Source organism: Pieris napi, chromosome 22 (assembly GCF_905475465.1).
Source record: "Pieris napi chromosome 22, ilPieNapi1.2, whole genome shotgun sequence".
NCBI lineage: Eukaryota > Metazoa > Arthropoda > Insecta > Lepidoptera > Pieridae > Pieris > Pieris napi.
Genome location: NC_062255.1, coordinates 5,205,076 through 5,226,328, shown reverse-complemented (window position 1 = coordinate 5,226,328; position 21,253 = coordinate 5,205,076). Strand labels below are relative to the sequence as shown.

Sequence of the window (21,253 nt, the reverse complement as noted above, 5' to 3'; positions counted from 1 at the left end):
TTCGTTTAACGAGGGCTTTGAATTTATTTAGTGATAATTCTCTAATTTCGCTTGGGAGTTTGTTGTAAAAACGAATACAATTTCCATATAAGGAGTGGTTTATCTTTTGGAGCCTGGTTGGTCGTACACTCAAATTAGTTCTATTTCACGTATTATACTGGTGAAAGTCACCATTTGTTTTAAAATCGTTTATATTTTTTTGGACATACAACAAGGCTTAAGTGAGAATATCCTGAGATTTCATTCAGTATTTTTGTTCATCATTCAAAAAGCTTCTTAATTTGTTATATTGTCCCGGACTAACCTAGCAATAACTCAAAAATTCGCTATTTATAAACCATCCTGATTCAGATTTGGTATATAACTATGTCACCCGTAGTGTCCTTGTACCGTCAAAACTGGAATCAAAATCAAAACTTTGACAAATAAAAAATAAAGAATTCTTAAACAATGCGACGAATTTTACGTCAGTGTCATGTCTAGCTTACGATTTATAGACCAGTCAGTCAAGACAATTAATTCATAATAATTCCAAAAGTTTTCAAATTTTGATGTAAGGTCGGGAGTGGTATTAAAACAAACTATAAAATTTTGCAACCTGCTCTGCGGTCCGGAACATTGTTAAAAATAAGTTTTGGTCGTGAAAAAAATTCCAAAAGTTCTGCAAACTTGGGGAAGTTTTCGATATAATATTTCATATCACGTATAAAATTTGCAACTAACCTAAGTGTACGGAACATTTTTTGTTATTAAAAATTAATGTTTTTCTTTATTAAACTGAAGGAAAACGTTCCAAAAGTTCTGCAAATTTGACAGATATATCGAAAATAAAATAAATAACAAAAAATGTTCCGTACACTTAGGTTGGTTGCAAATTTTATACGTGATATGAAATATTATATCGAAAACTTCCCCAAGTTTGCAGAACTTTTGGAATTTTTTTCACGACCATACAGCAAAAATTAATTTAATTGCAATTTTAACAATGTTCCGGACTGCGGGCAAGGTTGCAAAATGAGATTTATTGTCGTCCCAATGTACCATTCACTTGACCGAAGTTTGAAAACTTTTGGAATTATTATCAAATTTTCGATTTCGAATGTCTATAATGACTGGCCTATTATGAATAGTTTTCATACAATTGCTGTGACGCATAAGAAATTTGTCATTGACGTAGATATTTAGGAATATATTCAGCGCTTACACCATTTCACCTGTAACGATTATCAGAATAATCGAATTTTCACAGTTCACCATTATTAGCTGTTTCCACGTAGCTGTAAACCAGTTTCTTGCTTTTTGATCTACCACAACTCCATTAATCTGGCTCTTAAAAGAATTTTAATAAATCATGTGATTAAAAATAACTACGTTTTGACGGTTTTGAATAATCTCGTCACTTTTTATCTCACATTAAATCGATCCTAACGAATTTCTAACAATCAAAAGCTTGACACCATAACACTGGTTGAACCCTTTAAATAACTACGATAGTAACTGTTGCCGAGCGAGTTATAAACAGTTTTCTTGTTCTAAGTCAATTAACATCATCAGTCACGGAATTTTCGTGTTATGATTTTATTAAAAAACAATACGCAGGGGGCTGCGTTGATCGCTAAATACTTTTACAAGTCAATGATCTTCGTAGGCACCATACTGATGTACAGGGTTCAGTAGATCAAAAAATCTATCAAATTACACATGGTATTATATAAATTAATGTACCTAAAGTAGTTTCCTTAACGAAAGCTTACAAGAGTATATTTAATGTACATTAATACATTTCAACTATATAAATCCTGGCTTCTATCGTTGTTATGTTATGCTAATATATCATAAATCAATCGAAATATATTTTTATTATAAGTAGTCAAAACATACATTTTTTCCATGAAGGAATGAAAGATTCTGATAGAAACAATAGTATATTTACATGTATTCTTAATATTTAAAATCAAACTTATACTAAAGGAACAATAAATAGGCCGTGGCTGACTAATCAATGACTTTTAAAAAACATATTTTATCCAGAATAAAGCGTCACGCTGTTTTACCATGTTTAGCTCTTATATCCTGAAGTTTACTGCGTATGCTATTAGTGACACTGTCCCAGTTAAACTCACCCCATTTTTTTTCAAGAGCATGACGTTCAACGAACGTTAATATAGTAATTCTCGCCTGCTTGTCTAACCCAGGTCTGACATTTGTGCCGCTTATATCGAAAGCGTTCGCTCTGACACCCGTTAATGAACAAACACTTAACGCACTCCGGGAATAAATTTCTACGAATAACATTCGAGCTAACTCTTTACTCTCTTTTGCAACAAGCTTACAATGCGCTAGTTTCAGAGAGTTAATAAACACATTGCTTCCAGGAACAAGTTCAACCAGGTTAAGTTTCGGATCATTCTCACGATACTTCAGTGTCCATCTGGTGTCATGTGGATCGTATTCTGGAGGTAATACGAAGGTTCGAATGTGGCCACGAACCTTATTATTTCTATCCTGATCTTTCACATCTTTGATGGCTCTGTCACAATCATCATCATTTACGCTACTTTTAGGGTCCACATCGTTATCTTCTTCTTTGTCTTCCTCCATACTGACATCAGGGTTCTCTTCCTCTTTTCTGCTTTCAGCTTGATTTTCTCCAGCTATTTTTTGAACTTCCGTCGTAACCTCTTTAGACGTCACTACAGCGACTTTGCCTGTCTTCAATGCTCGCAAATTTTCTGATGCATTCGCCATACGTTCGATTACTTTCTGGGACTGAACTAATGATTCGTGCAAATCATGAGCGATCTGACAGGTTTCCGAGAAGTTGATTTTCATATTTTGAAAAAGATCAAACAATTGATCCGCCCAGACATCTACCTGGTTAAATACAGAAATAACTGATTGGTTTGTTTGTTCCTTAGAGTTTGGACTAGTAGTTACAATTTCGTCTGAACTTAGTTCTGAAAAGTAACTTTGCTCATCACAATCAACATCTTGCGACGACAATATTCCACTCGACGTAACTGCTTCAACCATCGGTGATTTTTCCTCCATAGAACTCTCTTCGGTCTGCCCTGAATGATTGGCCTCTTCCAGAGCTTTCGAATTAGCAGAGGACTCATTCTCTGCTGTAGTTCCAGAGAAGACATTTTGTTCAATACAGCTCGCTTCAGTAAATTCGTCAACGACCATGTCTTCTACAATTGAATCCTGATGCTCTGTTGAATTTGCACAGGCAATCGATGCATGTGAAGCACCCGTCAATTTACTATGTGTAGTAGGTTTAGAAGAAGCACACTCCACTTCTGCGGAATGGTCAGGTGTCTTCTGTTTCGGCAAAACTTGTGGATGCTCTTGAATAACTGGTGATGACTCTGAAGTCTCTAGCTGACTGAACTGGTTAACTACATTAGTAGGGTTTTGAATGATAAACGAGGTATTTGAGCCGATATCTGGGTCCTGGATCAGAGGTTCTGGAACATCAAGAGTAAAGGTTCGTAGATTTGGAATCCTTTTGTGTTGTGTTCCTCGAGTCAATGCAAGGTGATGTAAATGTTTATGATGAATTGACAATGATTGGTTTTCTTGTGGTTTCTGAGAATAATCACAGATTTCGTTCACAAACGTGAGAAGATCCTTTGAAGTACGAAGTGTTTTTCCCGTGCTTCGAGAGCGAGCTCCCAGAATGTTAGCTTGGGTTCCGTTATCCGTTTCCGGTATTTGCGTTATATAGGGATATCTGAGTAACAAATTGTCAGAACTTGTTCCAAAACCACGAGAGGCTTGATCTTGGTGTTCTCTTTCATAAGGTTTCTTCATCACTACTCCTTTCAGTTTATTTCTAATCTTTTTTGATTGAGGGTCTGGCAGCTTGATCGTTTTCAGTGGCGGACTGTATCGTTTTGTTGTTGTAGCTGGCAAAAGTTCATAATCTAAAACAATTTAAAAAATAGTGTAATTATCATTAGCGATAAAAATTATTAAAGTAATTTCGCATAGCTGTCAACAATACAGATACTCACCGATTCTCTTTACGTCCGAATATCTATTCTTAGAAGCATCATAAGTTTTTTTCATAATGAACTCACAAGCATTCTCATATGAATCTAAAAGAAATACGACTTGATTATTCATTCAGATTTTTACCTAATTGCTGACTAAATCATAATTTAGTATGGTAATTTTTTCACGAGTTGTATTGAAGGTCAAACATTCAACAAAATACTCACGTGATTCAAGTTTTATAATTGCCATATAGTGTTCCCATTTTTCCGAAGGTTCATCGCCGTTCATAACTCTTAGTTTAGTTATCGATGGAGATTCATCGGGATATGCAACTACGCTCTTCCTATCTGTCGCTCTGCGGCCTCGTATCCAAGAGTGAGGCACACAACTGTAGTCGCCAATATCTGCATGCGGTGGCTGCAAAAATTGTACCACTGCGTATGTGTACCCAACAGCAACATCTTCCTGGAAGAATAGGTACATATTTCTAATAACATATCAAGCCCCAACAAATTACGCGTCAGCGTTTGTTTCGTTTATATGGCCTTGAATCTGCTTCGTTATTTCGTATTCTCCTCTGGGTTACGCCCAGCTAGATAAGCATCAAATAATAATAATAATAATAATTTATTTTTTGCAAGAATATGGTACAAAATGTTAAGGTGATACAATCATAAATCGTTCGCATATTCTGCCACACACGATGGCGCGCAAATTTGTCTTAAAGTATTTCACATTATTATTCAATGTCAATTCTTATACTATCTAGTCTATTATATTATATACATTACATCATTAGCTTTATATCAATTACGGTGTTTCATGCAAATAATCATTTATTGAATAGTACATTTTTTCTAAAAGTAATTCACTAAGTCGCTTTTTAAAGAATCTAGACGGAAGATCTTTGAATTCTTTTGGTATGTAGTTGTAGTTATTAAAAAAAATCAAATGTAGTTATTACAACGCAAACAAGAAATTCTCACCTTCATTATTATCGTATTATCCTATCTTTCTGTTGATGGCAATATCACGCAGTATGTATTAACACATGTCGTCTAACTTGCTGAAAATATTAAAATGAAATGAATTTACTGATTTTTTTACGAGACACGTTTGTCCACTACGTGAACAGAGTGATCAATGTATGTGTCGTTCGCGATTGAACAGTTCAAAAGAACCAGATCTTTAAATCGTCGCTAACGAATGGGTCACTTCGTTGAAAATGATTCGTTCCCTCAATGAGACATGACGTCGCGGCGAGCCGTAGCGTTCCGAGGACACGTCAGCTATGAGAGAAAAGATTAACGAACGAAGCAAGCGCGAGCCGACGATGCGGTATTTCAAATTTATGATAGAGCCAATCGAATATAATTCTTTAATGTACATTGGAGTTAGAATCTATTGAAGATATAGAAATTGAATCAATCGTTCCATTGAACGGGTCGAACGAACCAGATCTTTTTGTCAATGGCTCAGTATTGATTCAGATCTTTCAGATCGAGCGAACGACACATGCATTGAGTCAGTGATGTTTACAAATTACAACAAGCTAGTCCTGTGTCGGTTATGACAGGGTTGCCAACTCCAACAAAATGTTCCCCTAGGACCAACTTGAAATACCCCTAAATGTCGATCAAAAACCCCTAAAGTTTTTGTTGTACACTTGGTTTGAGAGGTAATTTCAAATATGGATACAAAATACGTTTTCCTGCTGCTGATATTTTTGAAATCGTACATTAAATGATTTGATCATATGGTCAGGAAATTATTGTTTTTCGATATTTAAGCTGTAGCCAGGCTTGGAGTTTATATTTGGTTTAGTATGTTGATTGCATTCGAAGCTTAATATAAAATTAAAGTACCCCCTAAAAACCCCCTGGACATCTTGATTACTCCTAAATTTGGGGGGAAATCCCCCAAGTTGGCAACACTGGGTTATGAACGACCGAGTCAAAACGACCGAGTCCCAAAAATCGCGTGATTGATTCAATCGTTCACAGCCGCTATATCCCAATCATGTTTGACCGACACGACCGGACCGTGCGGTCGTAGCGGTCAAATAGGACGCTATGAAATGGTAGCTCCTCGGTTACTATCGACTCTCGGTCTCATAGAATATTCGCGATTTACATACACTCGGTTAATCTCTGAAGACCGAAACTAGGGTCAAGCTATATTGAACTTTAATACTTAGGTGCGAAGGTAATAATTTTCTTTCGTATCTCGATTTAAGGAAAAAATGTTCGTAACACGTAGATATTATGGGCTATTTTAACACGCTTTTTGTTTACAGTCATATTCTAAATGTAAACAATCGCCGTTGTAATTATTTCACTTATGATTTGTGTAAGCATTTAAATTTATAGAGTCAATTATTATTATTTAAACTTATTATTTGGAGATTGTGATTATTTAGACTCTTAACTTCGCTTTGGATATTTAAAAAATAGTAAGTATTGTTTTATATATTCGTAGGGGTGCCGTTTTATTTCTAAATCATAATTTAAAATAGCATAACTTTAATTGATTATTGGATTTAAATAAAATATTTTTCATTTTTAAAGCTTTTATACCAGGGTACCGAACCCAGCTTAATTCCTGTAAACTACGAAATTGTTGAACGATGGTCATTTAACGTGCTCTACGCCGGTCGCCGCCTTTTTTTGCACTCAACGAACGGTGAACGATCGAATCCTTTGACTCGGTCACGAGTGTGATCGGTCACGATCGACCCGGGTCGCGAGAAATGAACAACCGGCACAGGCCTAGCAGAGTGATGTTTACAACAAGCAATTATTACCGTTCGTTATTATAGGAACATGAGATAGAAAGAGGGGGAAACGTCATGGGTACGTCTACGCCCTCTGACTGAACGATCGATAATAATTAAGTAATTAATTGATGGAAACATAACATCATTCGAGCATTCGTGACTATTAATAGTCGAAGCCATTGATATGACATATAGCATGATGGGGCAGGTGGTGTAATAGAGTTAGCCAACGTTAAGGGCCCATAAATTTCAACGTTTTATTTGATAGTTGATCGCATGAGGTTTATGAATAATGTCACTTTTACCATGTAAGATACAGTGGTATTGAATTATTAAACGGATTGTAAAACAATGACGATGTGAAACATTATTCCACTGGTGAATCCATAGGACTATAATCGGATGTTAATACAATATCTAGGTAGTTTACTTATAATTGATTATGGATCAACGATTCTTCAATTAATGTTTTTCCTGTTGAAATTAGTTAACATAACAGGGACTCGTTATATACTGTGAACCATGTTTTCTAATTAAGACTACTTAATCAGGTCTTTTTATCAACCAAAAATAAGTTAATGCTCTAAAGCTTGCATGTGAAGCGAACAACCTAAACTACTTTAATTATTTATGTTCTATACGCGGGTGCGTACAGCTGTAGAAATAATGTATCTGACCTAAATATAACTATGTACTTTATTAATTTTTGAAGTGAAACTTCTTTATCGGGGTTGGAAAAAAATTTAGTGTAACATTTTTTTGTTACGCGTCACATTTTTCCGTTACGCGCCATGTTGCCTTTTGAAGTCAAACTTCTTTATCGGCGTTGGAATGAAAGTTCTTTATCGACGTATGGGAGAAATTTTGTAGCAAATCGTCACGTTTTTCGGTTACGCACCATGATGCTTTTTGAAGTCAAACTTCTTTATCGGCGTTAGAATGAATTTTTATCGACGTATGGGAGAAATTTTGTAGCAAATCGTCACGTTTTTCGGTTACGCGCCATCTTTTTCTTGTCCCTACCACGGTTGATCCGAAGAGATCCGAAGCCATTAATAACAAAAATATATAATAACGATAACAATGATAGTAATAATTCTATTACAGTTAATGAAATTCTGTAATAATCTTAGTAGTAATAAGGTAAAATGAAATAATTGTATTTGTATTCATGTCTATGATATTTATTATCCTTTTGTTAAACTTTATTTAACCAATTTCGTTAAGTTGCATATAGTAGATCATTTTTCGAAAAATAAGGTCATAAAGAAGTTTCACTTCTTACGTGTGTACACCTAGTACACGCACACATTTATTCTAGGAAAGTAATTTAATTATTGAATTGGTGCTATCGAATAACACTATCATCAATTGAAAGGTCTCTGTCAACAGCACTTAACCTTATTGAGTCAATAAAGAACTAGTCTAGAGTTTTATTAGAGATTTCAATGTTCTAGTTCGATGAGTATACAAATTTTATGAATAATAATAATTTTATGTACATGTATGGTGACGCTATTAAGCTTGAGGTAGTGCGGCAGACTTGAAAAGATTTGGTTATTAATCATCGCTCCAATGTAATACAGAATATAGTGTTAATCTACAAAACCTAAACTAATCTAACAGATAAAAACAACCACTAATTAAACTTATACTCTACTTATAATTATGACCTGTAATCAGTTACATAATAATTACAAATTACTATTCTAATCTATATTTATTTAACATGCAAAGTTTTGCATGTCTGCTCATACTTGGCTCTTATGTCTTTAATCTTGGTGTTAATAGTACTCATGACAGCTGATGGGTTGGCTGTACTCCAACCACATTTCTTCCCGTGTTGTTCAACGAATGTTAGCAGGACCATTCTCGCATTTTCATCTAGTCCTGGCCTGACGTCAATGTTCGCGGAATTAAAAGCTTTTGCTTTACCACCTGTCCATGAGCACACACGTAAAGCGTTTTGGCTGAAAACTTCTGATAACAGCAAGCGTGCCAGCGTTCTAACGTCGTTTGATTCCCGTATGCAACGTTTCAGCTCTTTCCTTTTGACGTAAACACCAGTTCGAGGTATGAGCTCGACAAGTCCTCGCTTATTTTCTCGGTACTTTAGAGTCCACCTGGTATCATTTGGATGATATTCTGGTGGCAGAGAGAACGTACCTCTTTGCTTATGAATCGAAGTTGTTGCATTGTCCACACTAGTAGTGTTATCGTTGTCTCCAGCTGGTATTTCTAGAGTAACTTGTGATATCACATTGTTAGGTGGAGACGCAGAATTTTGGAGGGGCTCTATCGAGTTCAATTTATCGACGTTTTTTAATAATTCTTTGTATGTTTGTGCACTTACGAGGTAGGACATGCGTAAGTCATTGAACATGTCACGTGTGAGAGACAAATTGGCTCCCATTTGAGTAAAGAGAGTACCAATTATTTCCAACGTGTCTTGCTCAACAATTATTCTGGATTGTTTATGTTGATTTTCCTGTGTAAGGTTTTGTTCAGCTGTCAGAGTCGCCTGATTGGCTTCTGGAACTACTTCGTTTTCTGATTCAATATCGTTGTCTGTTGAATTTTCAGAATCTGAAGATGTCTCTTGATAATGTGAGCCTTCGTCTTTTTCCAACCATTCATCCGTCTGACACACACTTTCCACTGCTCTTGAAGTGTTTTCAGAAAAAGAAGGTCCAGCTATTGCTTCTACACAGTGACTGACATCCATCATTAAATCTGTTTCGGTAGCTCGATTAATCATAGTTTTTTTCATACCAGAGCATTGGCAGTTATGCTCATTTTGAACTAAAGTAAATTGTGTTGCCTGTATTTGGTTAGATGATGGTATATGTTGAACTTTGATGTTTTCCGTAGAATAAGCTAGTTCTTCCGTCTGGTTTTCAGAAATAGCTGCTAGATTTGCATTATTAGATTTTGTAGAACTTTGATTCTCTGTTTCCTGTATATTCAGTTCTCGCATTAAACAGCTTCTCTGAGCATCCTGAAGTGCCTGACTTGGAGTCTTCGAGGTAGAGAGTGATCGTGATCTCCTAGTGATTTTTTGAGGCTTAGGAATAGGAGATCTATGTATCGATTTGAGCGGAAGGCCATTTTGTGTGTTTGTTGTACGCGGATCTCGATAATTCTGTTGATTTTGTTCTTTTTGTGGATGTTCGGCATCCTGTTGTGACTGGCTCGATAAGTTATGTACAGGAAATTGAATATTCACTTCCTTGGGAGTAATAGGCTGGTGAATAAGGTGACTTCCGTCAGTATATCTCTTTATCAGTTCATGGCTTTTTACTTCTTGTGAGTACGCGTTGTTAATCGGTACGTAATGATTTACGTTTTGGGAAAGAAACTGAATGGGCTGGTTGATCGGGTTCGGTTGACTAACGGATTCTCCGTTCATCATAGCATTTTGATAATAAGCCATCTGATCAAGTGTTGGAGTCATGCTTGGCCTTCTAAGCATATCTTGAAGACGTGTGTATTGCTGCAGATAGTCCAGAGTCGGCAAATATTGTTGTTCATGTGATATCCCACAAAAAGGGCTATACTGGTGAGCTAACTTTAAGAGGTTCTGTGCGGCTGATATATTCATCATACCTTGGGGACAGGGATCTCTCTGATTAGTAAAGTTATCTCTCATTGCATGTCTATCGTCATTTATGAGTGATCCATCAATTTGTGCCTGTCGTAAGTGATGTTGAGCAAATTGTGCAGATTGTGCGACTGTTGAACTATCAGGTAAGCCGAGTTGTCTCATTGAGTTTGGTGGATATTGTAGGGTTGCAATATTTCTTGCAATACCCTCTAGGTTAGTTTTCTTATCAACGAGATTTTTCACTTTCTTCACTGCTGAAGGTTGTTGTCTAGCTTTTTGTTTTAAAATTTGAGTCAGTTTTTCCGAAGAGGGTTCATGATGAGAAGTAGATGGCATGCTATTAATAATGTCTTGAGAGCACAGAAATGAGTGGTTATCAGCCACTCCAATATAATTTTTCCCACTGAATCCTTGGGTTTGGAATTTCGTATTTGAAGTGCTATTAACTGAAAAATTTGGTAATTGAGGGCATCCATATTCCTGAAAACGCTGGTTAGATGTACCGGGGGACTTCGGTACTACGTTTGGCGCAGTCAAAATCCATTGAAGTTGAGATTTTTGGCAGTCATTGGGTACATCTCGTGAGTGCGGCTCGAGAACTGAGTTTTCATGACGAACCAGTCTAGTTGGCCTCTCGTTCATCAAATCAGGCTGATGAGCCGGTTTGAAATTGCTCGGAGAAGTTTTAGTTGATGGTCTTTTATCCGTGACAGGCTCAGGCAAAACGTTTTTACAGCTATCGAGATCTCCCTTAGATCCATTCAGATCTACAGTAGATATGCTAACAGGTCGCTGGTAGTCTTCGCCAACAGGTGAAGGTTGTTTTTCGCCTGAAGACTTTGATGAAGAATGTTGCTCAGCTATAAAGTTCGGTGAAGGTTGTCGATCGATTGGAGGCTGCGGTGAAGGTTGTCGACCATTTGGAGGCTGCAGTGACAGTTGTTGCTCGGTTGGCGGCTGCAGTGAAAGTTGATGCTCAACCGGAAGTTTTGCTGAAGTAGAAGGAACTAAAAGGACAACTGACTGATTTTCCTTTATAACTTCAGGTTGAGGACTCCGCTCGGCGTTTATCTCACCATTGGAAGCGTAGTTTGTCTTCGTCTGATTTTTTTGAATCACCTGATTGCCAGTGATGATTACTGCTTGTTCTCGTTTTGAGCTGCCAGACTTTGCAGTTATGTGCTCTGTAATGACCTCCTCAGGCTCTGGATTTTCATCTGATTTCAAGCACTTCTTATTCAGGTTTTGTTTAGATACCTGAGATAGCGGTTGTCGTATCGAAATTCTCGGTAGTGGTTTTCGAGGATTGTTATAGGGTTTCACTGTTAGATAAGGCTTGTCTGAGTTGCTTTCTGGCCAAATATATTGATTGGCACTTCGTAGCTTTTTATTCAGTTGAGGTTCTGGTTCAGTATCTGAAACGAAAAACATTAATAAATCGTTAAGAAATTAGACCTGTATCAGACATAATAACACTTGACGTTTCATATATTCTTTACCTTTTTTTCCTGATACTTCTTTCCTCGTTATCCATAATTCAGCATCCTGAAAATCATCTGAAAAAATAATTTATTTCAATGGTTACTTATTCCAGGATTATTTTATCAATTAATAATTCAGCACAATGGAAATTGATTATTAACAATAGTAATTTATTCACCTGATTCATATTTAAGGTAGGCCATATATAACTTCCATGACTTATTTGGTCGCTCTTTTCTCCTAACGCGTTCTTTCGTTTCCAAGGGATCTTCGTTGTTCGGGTAATTCACAACTATATTCCGATTTGTAGATTTTATAAATGTTATCCAGGAATAGGGCACACACACGTAGTCATCAATGCCCTCGAAAGGTAACTCTATGAACTGAATTACATAAAACGATCTTCTTTGATCCCTTTTAATCATTCTCATCTGGGGAAAAAAACGCCGCAAATGAGCTAGTCACAACAAAATTATTGAGTCTGATAATCTACAGACTTGGAAGAGTCTGGCGCCAAGTGCTATTTAATTTTGTTGATAACGTTGCGCTACGATTATCAACATCTTTATTTCAACCAAAATGGTAGTCATACGTTGCGAAATTTTATTATTTAATCGGAACAAATTGTAACAATAAAAACTTTAGAGGTGTCAAGGGACACCCGGATGGAACGAAATTCCTTTCGATTAATTTATATGTTAATTGGTATCATAACAGTATGATAGATTTTCTCCACACCAAAAAAAAAGCCAACATCACGAGGTGTTCCCAGGCGGTAACCCATCCAAGTACTGACCTCGCCCGACGTTGCTTAACTTCAGTGATCGGACGAGAACCGGTGGATTACAATAGCAAATAGCAAAAAAGTGTCGTGACAACTTTTCGTAAGAATTTATTCCGTCTAGCCCCCTTTCACAACGCGCGATAAGGAACTTCGTTCCAATAATTATAATTATATCAATGATAAGTCATTAAGTATCTCAATTATACGTTTGAAATTTTTAAATTTATAAAATTCATTTACAAAAATGCCTGCGACAATCCGTGAACAGGGAGAAGTATCTGCAGGGTTTCGATCCGTAAGTGGATTTACAGGCGTGATAGGGCTATCGACTTCACAAATGTTAGAATTAAAGGAATTGGAGATGAAAGTGGGTAATTCTACATAAACATGAAAGGATGTGTATCCCTGAATTTAGTGTGTGTTTGGTGCAACATTGCGTATTCTGGATGTCGTGGCACGGCGGAGAGGCCGTACTCAAGACAGCCGTATCTTTAGAGAAAGTCAACTCAGACAAAGAATGGACAGTGGAGAGATCCAAGGACGGCTTCTTGGCGATTCAGGCTATGCATTGACTCCATATTTATTCACACCAATTAAAAAACCGAGTTTACCACAAGAGGGGGCATACAATCATTCCCATATAAGAACAAGGAATACAATAGAACGGTGTTTTGGTGTTTGGACGCAACGATTTAGGTGTCTTCTTCATGGCTTCTAAGTGTCATTAGAAAATGCCAAATTATATATGGTAGCACTAGCAATACATATTTTTACGGCTTAGTTATTTCAACACATACACATCGATTATTCGTCAAATATAAACATATTTTTAAGGCTGTTTATTTACATAGGGGAGGATAGTTAAGGACGTGAAATAAATAAAAATTTATATTTCATTTAACCCTGGAAAGATAGTCTGCGTAAAATTTACGCATGCGTTTTCGAATAATTGCTCTATCTTTCTAATTAGCGCGAATCCATAGCTGTGCGTTTAGGACATTTCATTCGTCGTTGGGAGCTGCCGCGTGACGTAAGTGTCAATAAGGTAAGTGCCACCGATTTTGAAATATAACGACCGCGTGAGTCAAAATTACGCATGATTATCTTTATCGTGACTTTTATGATTTTGGCTTATATGACAGTTTTAGTACTGTTTTAATACTTTATATCATAACTAATATTATAATTTAATTTTTAAAGATATTGAGGTAAATATATATCACAATGGGGAGTATCAATTTCAACGAACACGAAATCCTGGCCGTTCTTATGCAAAGTGATGACGAGCTTCCATGTGAGGACACCGACAGTGAAGTAGCGGACAACGTTTAAAGTTTTCTTTTTTAAAAAATACAAATAAAGGAGTTTAAAAAATTATCTGCAGTATTAATTATTCTAATATATGTGTATATATAATAACATACAATTCATTAAAATAAACTATTAAACCTAGACCTACAACTAATTCAAATTCTTGCGTAAATTTTACGCATGATTATCTTTTCCGTATTACAAAATATGATTATCTTTCTAGGGTTAAAACAGGGTTTGTATTTTTTTATAAGTATTAAATTACTACTATAATAATTTGAGCCTCAGTAGATGCTCCTGTCTAGCCCAATCGTGAGCTACGGCAAGTTGCTTCATGGTCATGCATAAGTTTGTTTCATGGTCTTCCTGCAAACACTGGAACTCTGCCGTATTGCGGAGTTTGGTACTTTCCACTATTTCAGATTCCTTAAAAATTTAATTATGATCGTTGAAGGTTGACATTAATATTAACCTCACCCAAGTTTTCTACTGTAGAACGCTTCTAGGGGCTCGCACCCTTTTTACTTTATTTTCTGTACTCATTTAATAATTTGAGGTTTCGGCAACACAAAAAAAACACAAGATACGCCTCTCTTAAGACTCACACCAAATTAACCATAAAAATAATACATCAATTTAAAAAATCTTTTAAAAAATTCTTTAAAAAACCATTTGAATCTTAAACTCACACTACCACAAGTTGTCAAATTAAAAAAAAAAATCCAGACGAAACTCAAATTAAAACAGAAATTAGGAATGAATTATTTTTCAAGTTACTAGTTTCTGTTCGGTGATTCACGGTGTCATTTAATGTGATATGTATCATCTCGCTGACACATCTCTTGCAGTACATTAGTTCTACGTCCAAAATCTCCACATTATGGAATACAAAATTATGTGATGTCTCAAAATGATGCTTGGCAAGCGCAGTATGATCCTTATTTGCAACATTAATTGCTCTGCAATCATACCTACTCATGCTGGTACATCCGTTTTTCCAGCCATTGTCTTGTCTGACCGACCACACACACATGATATCTTGTAAACAACCTCACTCATCTTTAATTTTTCAGTTGGAGCTTTCAATCTGGAGTATATAAACTACTTACAAACTAGTACTACTTAATAAAAACTACTTACAAACAAGTGTTGTCACACTTCGGAACTATCTACGAGGTTACAATGTTACATCACGCTCGCAATATCAATACATCTAAAAGTATAAAATTTTTTAATATATTAAATACCCAGAAAAAATAACTACAAAAAATTACGTAAATCGATTCAGACAGCGCTAAAATATCAATAAAAATTCGTGAACTTCAACTGAACTTTGCACAGTTGTTGTTTTTCTCTGCACAAGGCCAAACAATTTAGAGGTAAGATAAATTCCCTCGCATTTACTCATAAGTAAACAAAGGAACACATAAAATCTAGTATGAAATCAGAATAATTATTATGGACGTAATACTAATAAATTTAAAACTTCTCACTCACTCACAGTCTATTTATCCGGGAAACCTTCCTATAAAAGCCGTAGTTGACCTCCTTTTCGAAAAAACCAATTGGAAACTTAACTCGTTTGGTACAAGTATGTCTTTCATCAAAACTGCAGTATATTATTATCGCCTCTGTTGTCCAAGTCAGTCGTTAAAAATTAAATAAAACCCCCGAATTTCACGAAAAATACATGCCGTCTCGCTAACGGCTTTCCTATAAATGGCGGCCTTGGGCTCGGCCCCCGATAACAAGCCGAATTGTATATATGTAATATGTATATCCAATGAACCAGATCTTTAAATCGTCGCTAACGAATGGGTCACTTCGTTGAAAATGATTCGTTCGCTCAATGAGCCGAAAAAAGCGCGAGCCGACGATGCCGTATTTCAAATTTATGACAGAGCCAATCGAATATAATTCTTAAACGTAGTTACATTGGAGCTAGAATCTATTGATGTAAAGAATTGAATCAATCGTTCGATTGAACGGGTCGAACGAACCAGATCTTTTTGTCAATGGCTGATTCAGATCTTTCAGATCGAGCGAACGATACATGCACTATATATTATAGAGTGGGGCAATCTGAAGTTTGAAGGGCGTTTACGATGGTAGCAAGTACATCCCGTCACCGAGCCGCCCTATAATCATTAGTGTTTACAGACGTAGGTATTACAGTTCGGTGGATGAGCGATATTTTTGAGAATAAGTAACTCGGGTGTTAACTTTGGTTTTATTTGTTTGGACATGCTCCAAGTCGGTGGAATTTAGCATCACGGTCAATTTTGAAACTGACGTTTTATAGTACAATATAAAAATAAAAATCAGAGTGTTCCCCAATGGAAAAACATTAAGAAAACGTACATAAATATATTTTTTTTATATTTGTTTACATGTTTTCTTGTATCCGATCATATAAGAAACAAAAATAAATTATTGCTACTGAAAACAGACTAAAATTAGCATTTAACGAATGACATAAGCTAATTATGAATTCCTAATTTATCGAACCAGCACGAAGCTACGATAACATTAAAAACACTCCCTCTTATCTATATTGTACTGTTATTGTGACGTTGACCTCACTATTTTTAGAATATTTTGGGTGGAACGATGACGCATGAACATTACTGACCTTCGCTTCTCGACTAGTTTCCAAGACAGAACACTGAGAACTGATGTGATGGTAATGCCATTAATATATCATTGTGTTTTTTTTAAATCTGAAATAGCGTGGTAGATCCTGTTACAACACCTAAATTCAGAAGTAGTATTATGAAACGTCCATATTAGATATATAAAGCAGACATCAACTCTAACAGCCTTGACCATAAGTATCTCAGTTATCATTTAAACAACAAACTTTTTTGTGGTAATAAACTTGTTGTTAAAAGTTTGTTATTATAGTAGATTTCGATTTTTAAATAAAGTCAATCAATACTGATTTGTAATAATGCTAACTTTACAAACGTTTCTGAATTAATTACGGATTCTTGGATACAATAGAGGCCGAAATAAGTGCGACGATAATTAGTAGGTATTCACTAACTAATTAATTACGCAATAAACAATCATCTGACAATATGAAAAGGTTGTATACATTTTTAGACGTACCTAATTAGGATCAGATTAATTTTTGGTTTTCCTATTTCTTGCTATATTCTTGCTAATACGCATAAGGATAATTTCAGGAACTCCAAAACATTGCGAATGCATCCTCTTATTAAAAGTTTTCCTCATCGGTCAGTCAATTTATTAATTTTATCTTGTTTTATAAGAAGCCAGGGGAGATACTTAATCCAGGGGAGAGACTTGATAAACAGTTGTAACGGGTTTTTATACCGCTCAATTGGCCCCTTAAATTAAATTAATTAAACAATAAACTAAACCAAATTGAAAGCTAATATTAATAAATAAAAGGGCGCCAACCTTAACCAGAGCTGAGAGCTTATCTTACAGGGAGAGAGAGTGGTGGAAGTTGATCTGAAATAAATGAATCTTTAATTAACAATATATGGCCAAATTTATTAATAACAAAATTATTCAACAATTTGCGCACTCACACACTTTACATCAATTAAATTACTTCACTACAAATAAACTAAAGGTCTTACTAATAAAGATTTATGCACATCGTATAAGCTGTTATAAGAAAAATGTTACTAATAATTCCTGAATTGACAAGTTTGATGTATACGGCTGTTATAACAGGTGTTTGGTTTGTATGAAGACTTGTACAATGCTTATACAACGCAGAGGCCTAGTTTAACGGCTGTATAAGACAAAAATTGCGTCATTTGATGTGATTTCCCGTTTGATAGCATTTTTTGACTGTTTAGTTCAAGGAAAGATTTAAGTTAGTAGGTATTTGTGATTGTTGAAAATGGATTTTATATATCAAATGGAAGATTTAGATAATATTGATATGCTGCTAATACATACGTTTTGTTATTCAACCAATACACATCGATTATTGGTCAAAGAGGTATTTATGCCCTGTAAATTTATTTAGGTACAAAAATACAGCATGCTTATCATAAATACTGACTGCACAGCAAATTAACCAGAGCGCATGTAGATACTCGTTGTCATAGCAAAATAACTATCCAAGTAGCAAATATATTATAAGCACCACAAAACTTGCTCATCATATTTTTCGTAATTTTCAAGAAGACATGCTCGGCAAATTGAATAACAATTTCTTTTTTCATTGCATTTGTCGGGAGTTAACCGCAAATAAATATTTCGTCAGTGTAGTGTTGTTTCATGCCGTTCACGTACATTTGTTTGGGGTTCTCATTTGTTTGTTTATATTCATTTAATGTTGCGTTCTCGGCGCCCTGGAGTGATAACCTGATAAAAAACAATAATTGCAATATTTCTATGAAATTAAGGGTTTGGATTTAGAATTACGTCGCCCGAATTTGATGATATTAATTATGTAGGTGACTTGTGGGACCTTGATTGGCTGCCGGAGTTGTGTCTAAGTATTAAAAAATGATTTTTACATTTTCTACTTTTCTATTGGTTATTAGAAATGTGACATTGTGTATAAAAAAATAGTTTTTTTTAATTAATCGATTGTTTTTTTAGCGTGAAAAATAAATGAATAAAAGTAATAGTTTTTATTTATATTTATAGTCAGTTTTACCCCTAGAGTGTTATTTTAAACCGTAGGCGCGGTGGAAGAGCAGTCCCCACCCGCTGTAACAAAACACAGGCATTATGCAAGCCGAAGCTGCGGAGGCTTCAATAAAATGCCTGTACGTTGGTACACAAGGGTGGGGCGTACCAACGTACAGGCAAAAATGCGGGCTGCATTTCCCGTAGCGCCGGCAATAGCAAATAGCAAAAAAGTGTCGTTACAACTTTTCGTAAGATTTTTTTCCGTCTAGCCCCCTTTCACAACGCGCAATAAGGAACTTCGTTCCAATTAAAGTCTAACATATACTCATTCAAATGTATTGATTTCGAAATGATCGTTTGAGCGTCATATTAAAATATATGAAAGATAAATGATGCCTCGAATTTATTATTACAAATAAACAACCATAGACTAAATTTAGTAAAAATAAATATGAAGGACATTGTTGTTTTTTGACACATCAGTCTCATTTGTAAAACTAAAAAGTATTGTTTTTAAAATTGGAAAACAGTAAAGAAAAATTACAATTCGGGTAATATAAATAAAATTTTAATGTAAACTTTGAGATAAAATTGTGACTAAATTAAATAAAGTACCCACTGTATGGGTGACCACTTACATCTTGAGCACAATCTTTAAGAGATAATTATTTTTTTTTAAGAAAGATGATTTGTCACCGCGGACGCCGAATTTACGTCTTAACTTACTCAAACTCAAAATATCTTTATTCAAGTGGGTAACCAAGTACACTTTTGAATTGTCAAGTTAAATTAATTGTAAATTTACATTTACTACCAGTTCGCAAGTCAAGGGCGTAGAGCGGGCAAGAAGAACTGGCAAGAAACTTTCCGCCACTCTTTTTAATCGCCAAGTATTGTCATACAAATTGTTTGAACTGGAGCAAATCAATCCCAAGGATTAGGATCATTTAAGTATTCCTCAAATTTATAAAACGCTTTATTGATTAATTGCCGTTTAACGAGGGCTTTGAATTTATTTAGTGATAATAGAATGACTCATATAGTAAATTAGAGTTTCATGCCATTTTTGTTCAGTTCAAGTCAGTATGGACTCTCCATCTTCCCATTGTTCGAGAGATATTCTTCACACTAGTTCGATGGAAATGTCTGAAACAGGAACTAAATAGCTTTGATACTCACATTATATTGGACTAAGTAGACGTCAACTTGTTTGTCCGTTGCGTCATGCCGCTCATTCTGAAAACGTCACCACTAATAACACCAATTCACTGAGACACTATATCGATAAATCACTATTTATACTTACTGTTAGAATTAATTAGGCGCCGGTGGAAATGAGCGTTTCTAACCTTGAACTTGATATACGTATTGCCAGTGGAACGGTTATAAGCGGTTGTTTATAATTTTTTCGACAGAATTATTTTAAGAGTCATGCGAGTTTTGCGACGACTAGTTCACGAATAACGCCCTCTGTTGTGTTACAATGACGTATTTGGCAATAAATTATAATTCAAAATCAGTAATCGGTTGTATATAAGTTTCGTCGCAACGACGAAATTTTATATTTAAATGAACGCGCTCCACTGATGTTCCAAGCAGACTGGTCGGTGAAGATAAGACACATGTACTGAGCATATCAACGAGGTATCGACCGGAATGTTTATAAAAACTATTGACCACTGACAATATTAATTTAAATACGTAACAGATGTTTAATATTGGCGAAAGAGAAAATGTGAAGATGGTCTAGCTACTTTTATGCGGGGGTCCTGGGGTGAAATTGCGGCGACTTTCCAGTCTATGTAAGTGTCGTTCCCGATTGAACGGTTCAAAAGAACCAGATCTTTAAATTGTAGCTAACGAATGAGTCACTTCGTTGAAAACGATTCGTTCACTCAATGAGACATGACGTCGCGGCGAGCGGTAGCGATCCGAGGGAACGTGAGCTATGAGAGAAAAGATTAACGTACGAAACAAGCGCGAGCCGACGATGCGGTTTTTCAAATTTATGACAGAGCCAATCGAATATAATTCTTAAATGTAGAAACATTGGAGTTAGAATCTATTTAAGATATATAAATTGAATCAATCGTTCGATTGAACGGGTCAAACGAACCAGATCTTTTTGTCAATGGCTCAGTATTGATTCAGATCTTTCAGATCGAACGAACGACACATGCACACTTCAGTTTATATATGCAGCGTCATTATAAATTTTTGGTGTCGCGATTTTATTATCAAGACCTTGAACGTTACAGCATGTTATAAATCTTAATGTTCGCAGACTATTTAAGTGTTTTTAACGAATATTTTATTACTATTTATGAGCACACTAAAAGATTTAGTTTATTTGACCGGGTACACTGCACTTGGCGCGCAATCTTATGGCGCAGCTTTGATTGAATAACTGATTTCTTGTTGTTATATATATGTTGATGGGACTTAAAGGTTCATATATAAATAAGAAAAACTGAAAACATAATGCTTGCGTAGATCTGCAAGAAATTTTAATAACACAATTTTAATCACATATTCTTTATTCATTGGTTAATTAGTCTTTTATTGTCAACAATTATATTATAATGGAAGTCTAGTTCAATGTCTTAACACTTGCAGCCTTCTCTATTTGGAAAACTATCTAAAACTCTCGAACATCGTTAGCGGTACAGCG

General features: G+C 35.5%; 2 protein-coding genes across 19 annotated transcripts in view; one reads left to right on the top strand and one right to left on the bottom strand.

Annotated features, from left to right (window-relative positions):
* The window catches only part of LOC125060818 (putative inorganic phosphate cotransporter), a 58,703-nt gene that overhangs the window by 22,042 nt on the left and 15,408 nt on the right, over window positions 1-21,253 (top strand). The window lies entirely within an intron of this gene.
* On the bottom strand, window positions 1,913-20,256 carry LOC125060817. 17 transcript variants are annotated; one of them, XM_047665899.1, is made up of 9 exons: window positions 19,889-20,256; window positions 19,762-19,818; window positions 17,899-18,309; window positions 17,386-17,439; window positions 15,457-17,312; window positions 15,100-15,172; window positions 12,043-12,295; window positions 11,883-11,938; window positions 8,197-11,804 (listed from the first exon to the last, which is right to left on the bottom strand). In XM_047665899.1, the coding sequence occupies exons 7-9, from the start codon at window positions 12,293-12,295 to the stop codon at window positions 8,499-8,501; spliced, it is 3,615 nt and encodes a 1,204-aa protein (XP_047521855.1). In that variant the 5' UTR covers window positions 15,100-15,172; window positions 15,457-17,312; window positions 17,386-17,439; window positions 17,899-18,309; window positions 19,762-19,818; window positions 19,889-20,256; the 3' UTR covers window positions 8,197-8,498. The 17 variants fall into 17 exon arrangements, with proteins under 17 accessions (XP_047521870.1, XP_047521866.1, XP_047521868.1 ...); XM_047665898.1 differs by having other exon boundaries at window positions 15,461-17,312; XM_047665900.1 differs by having other exon boundaries at window positions 16,592-17,312.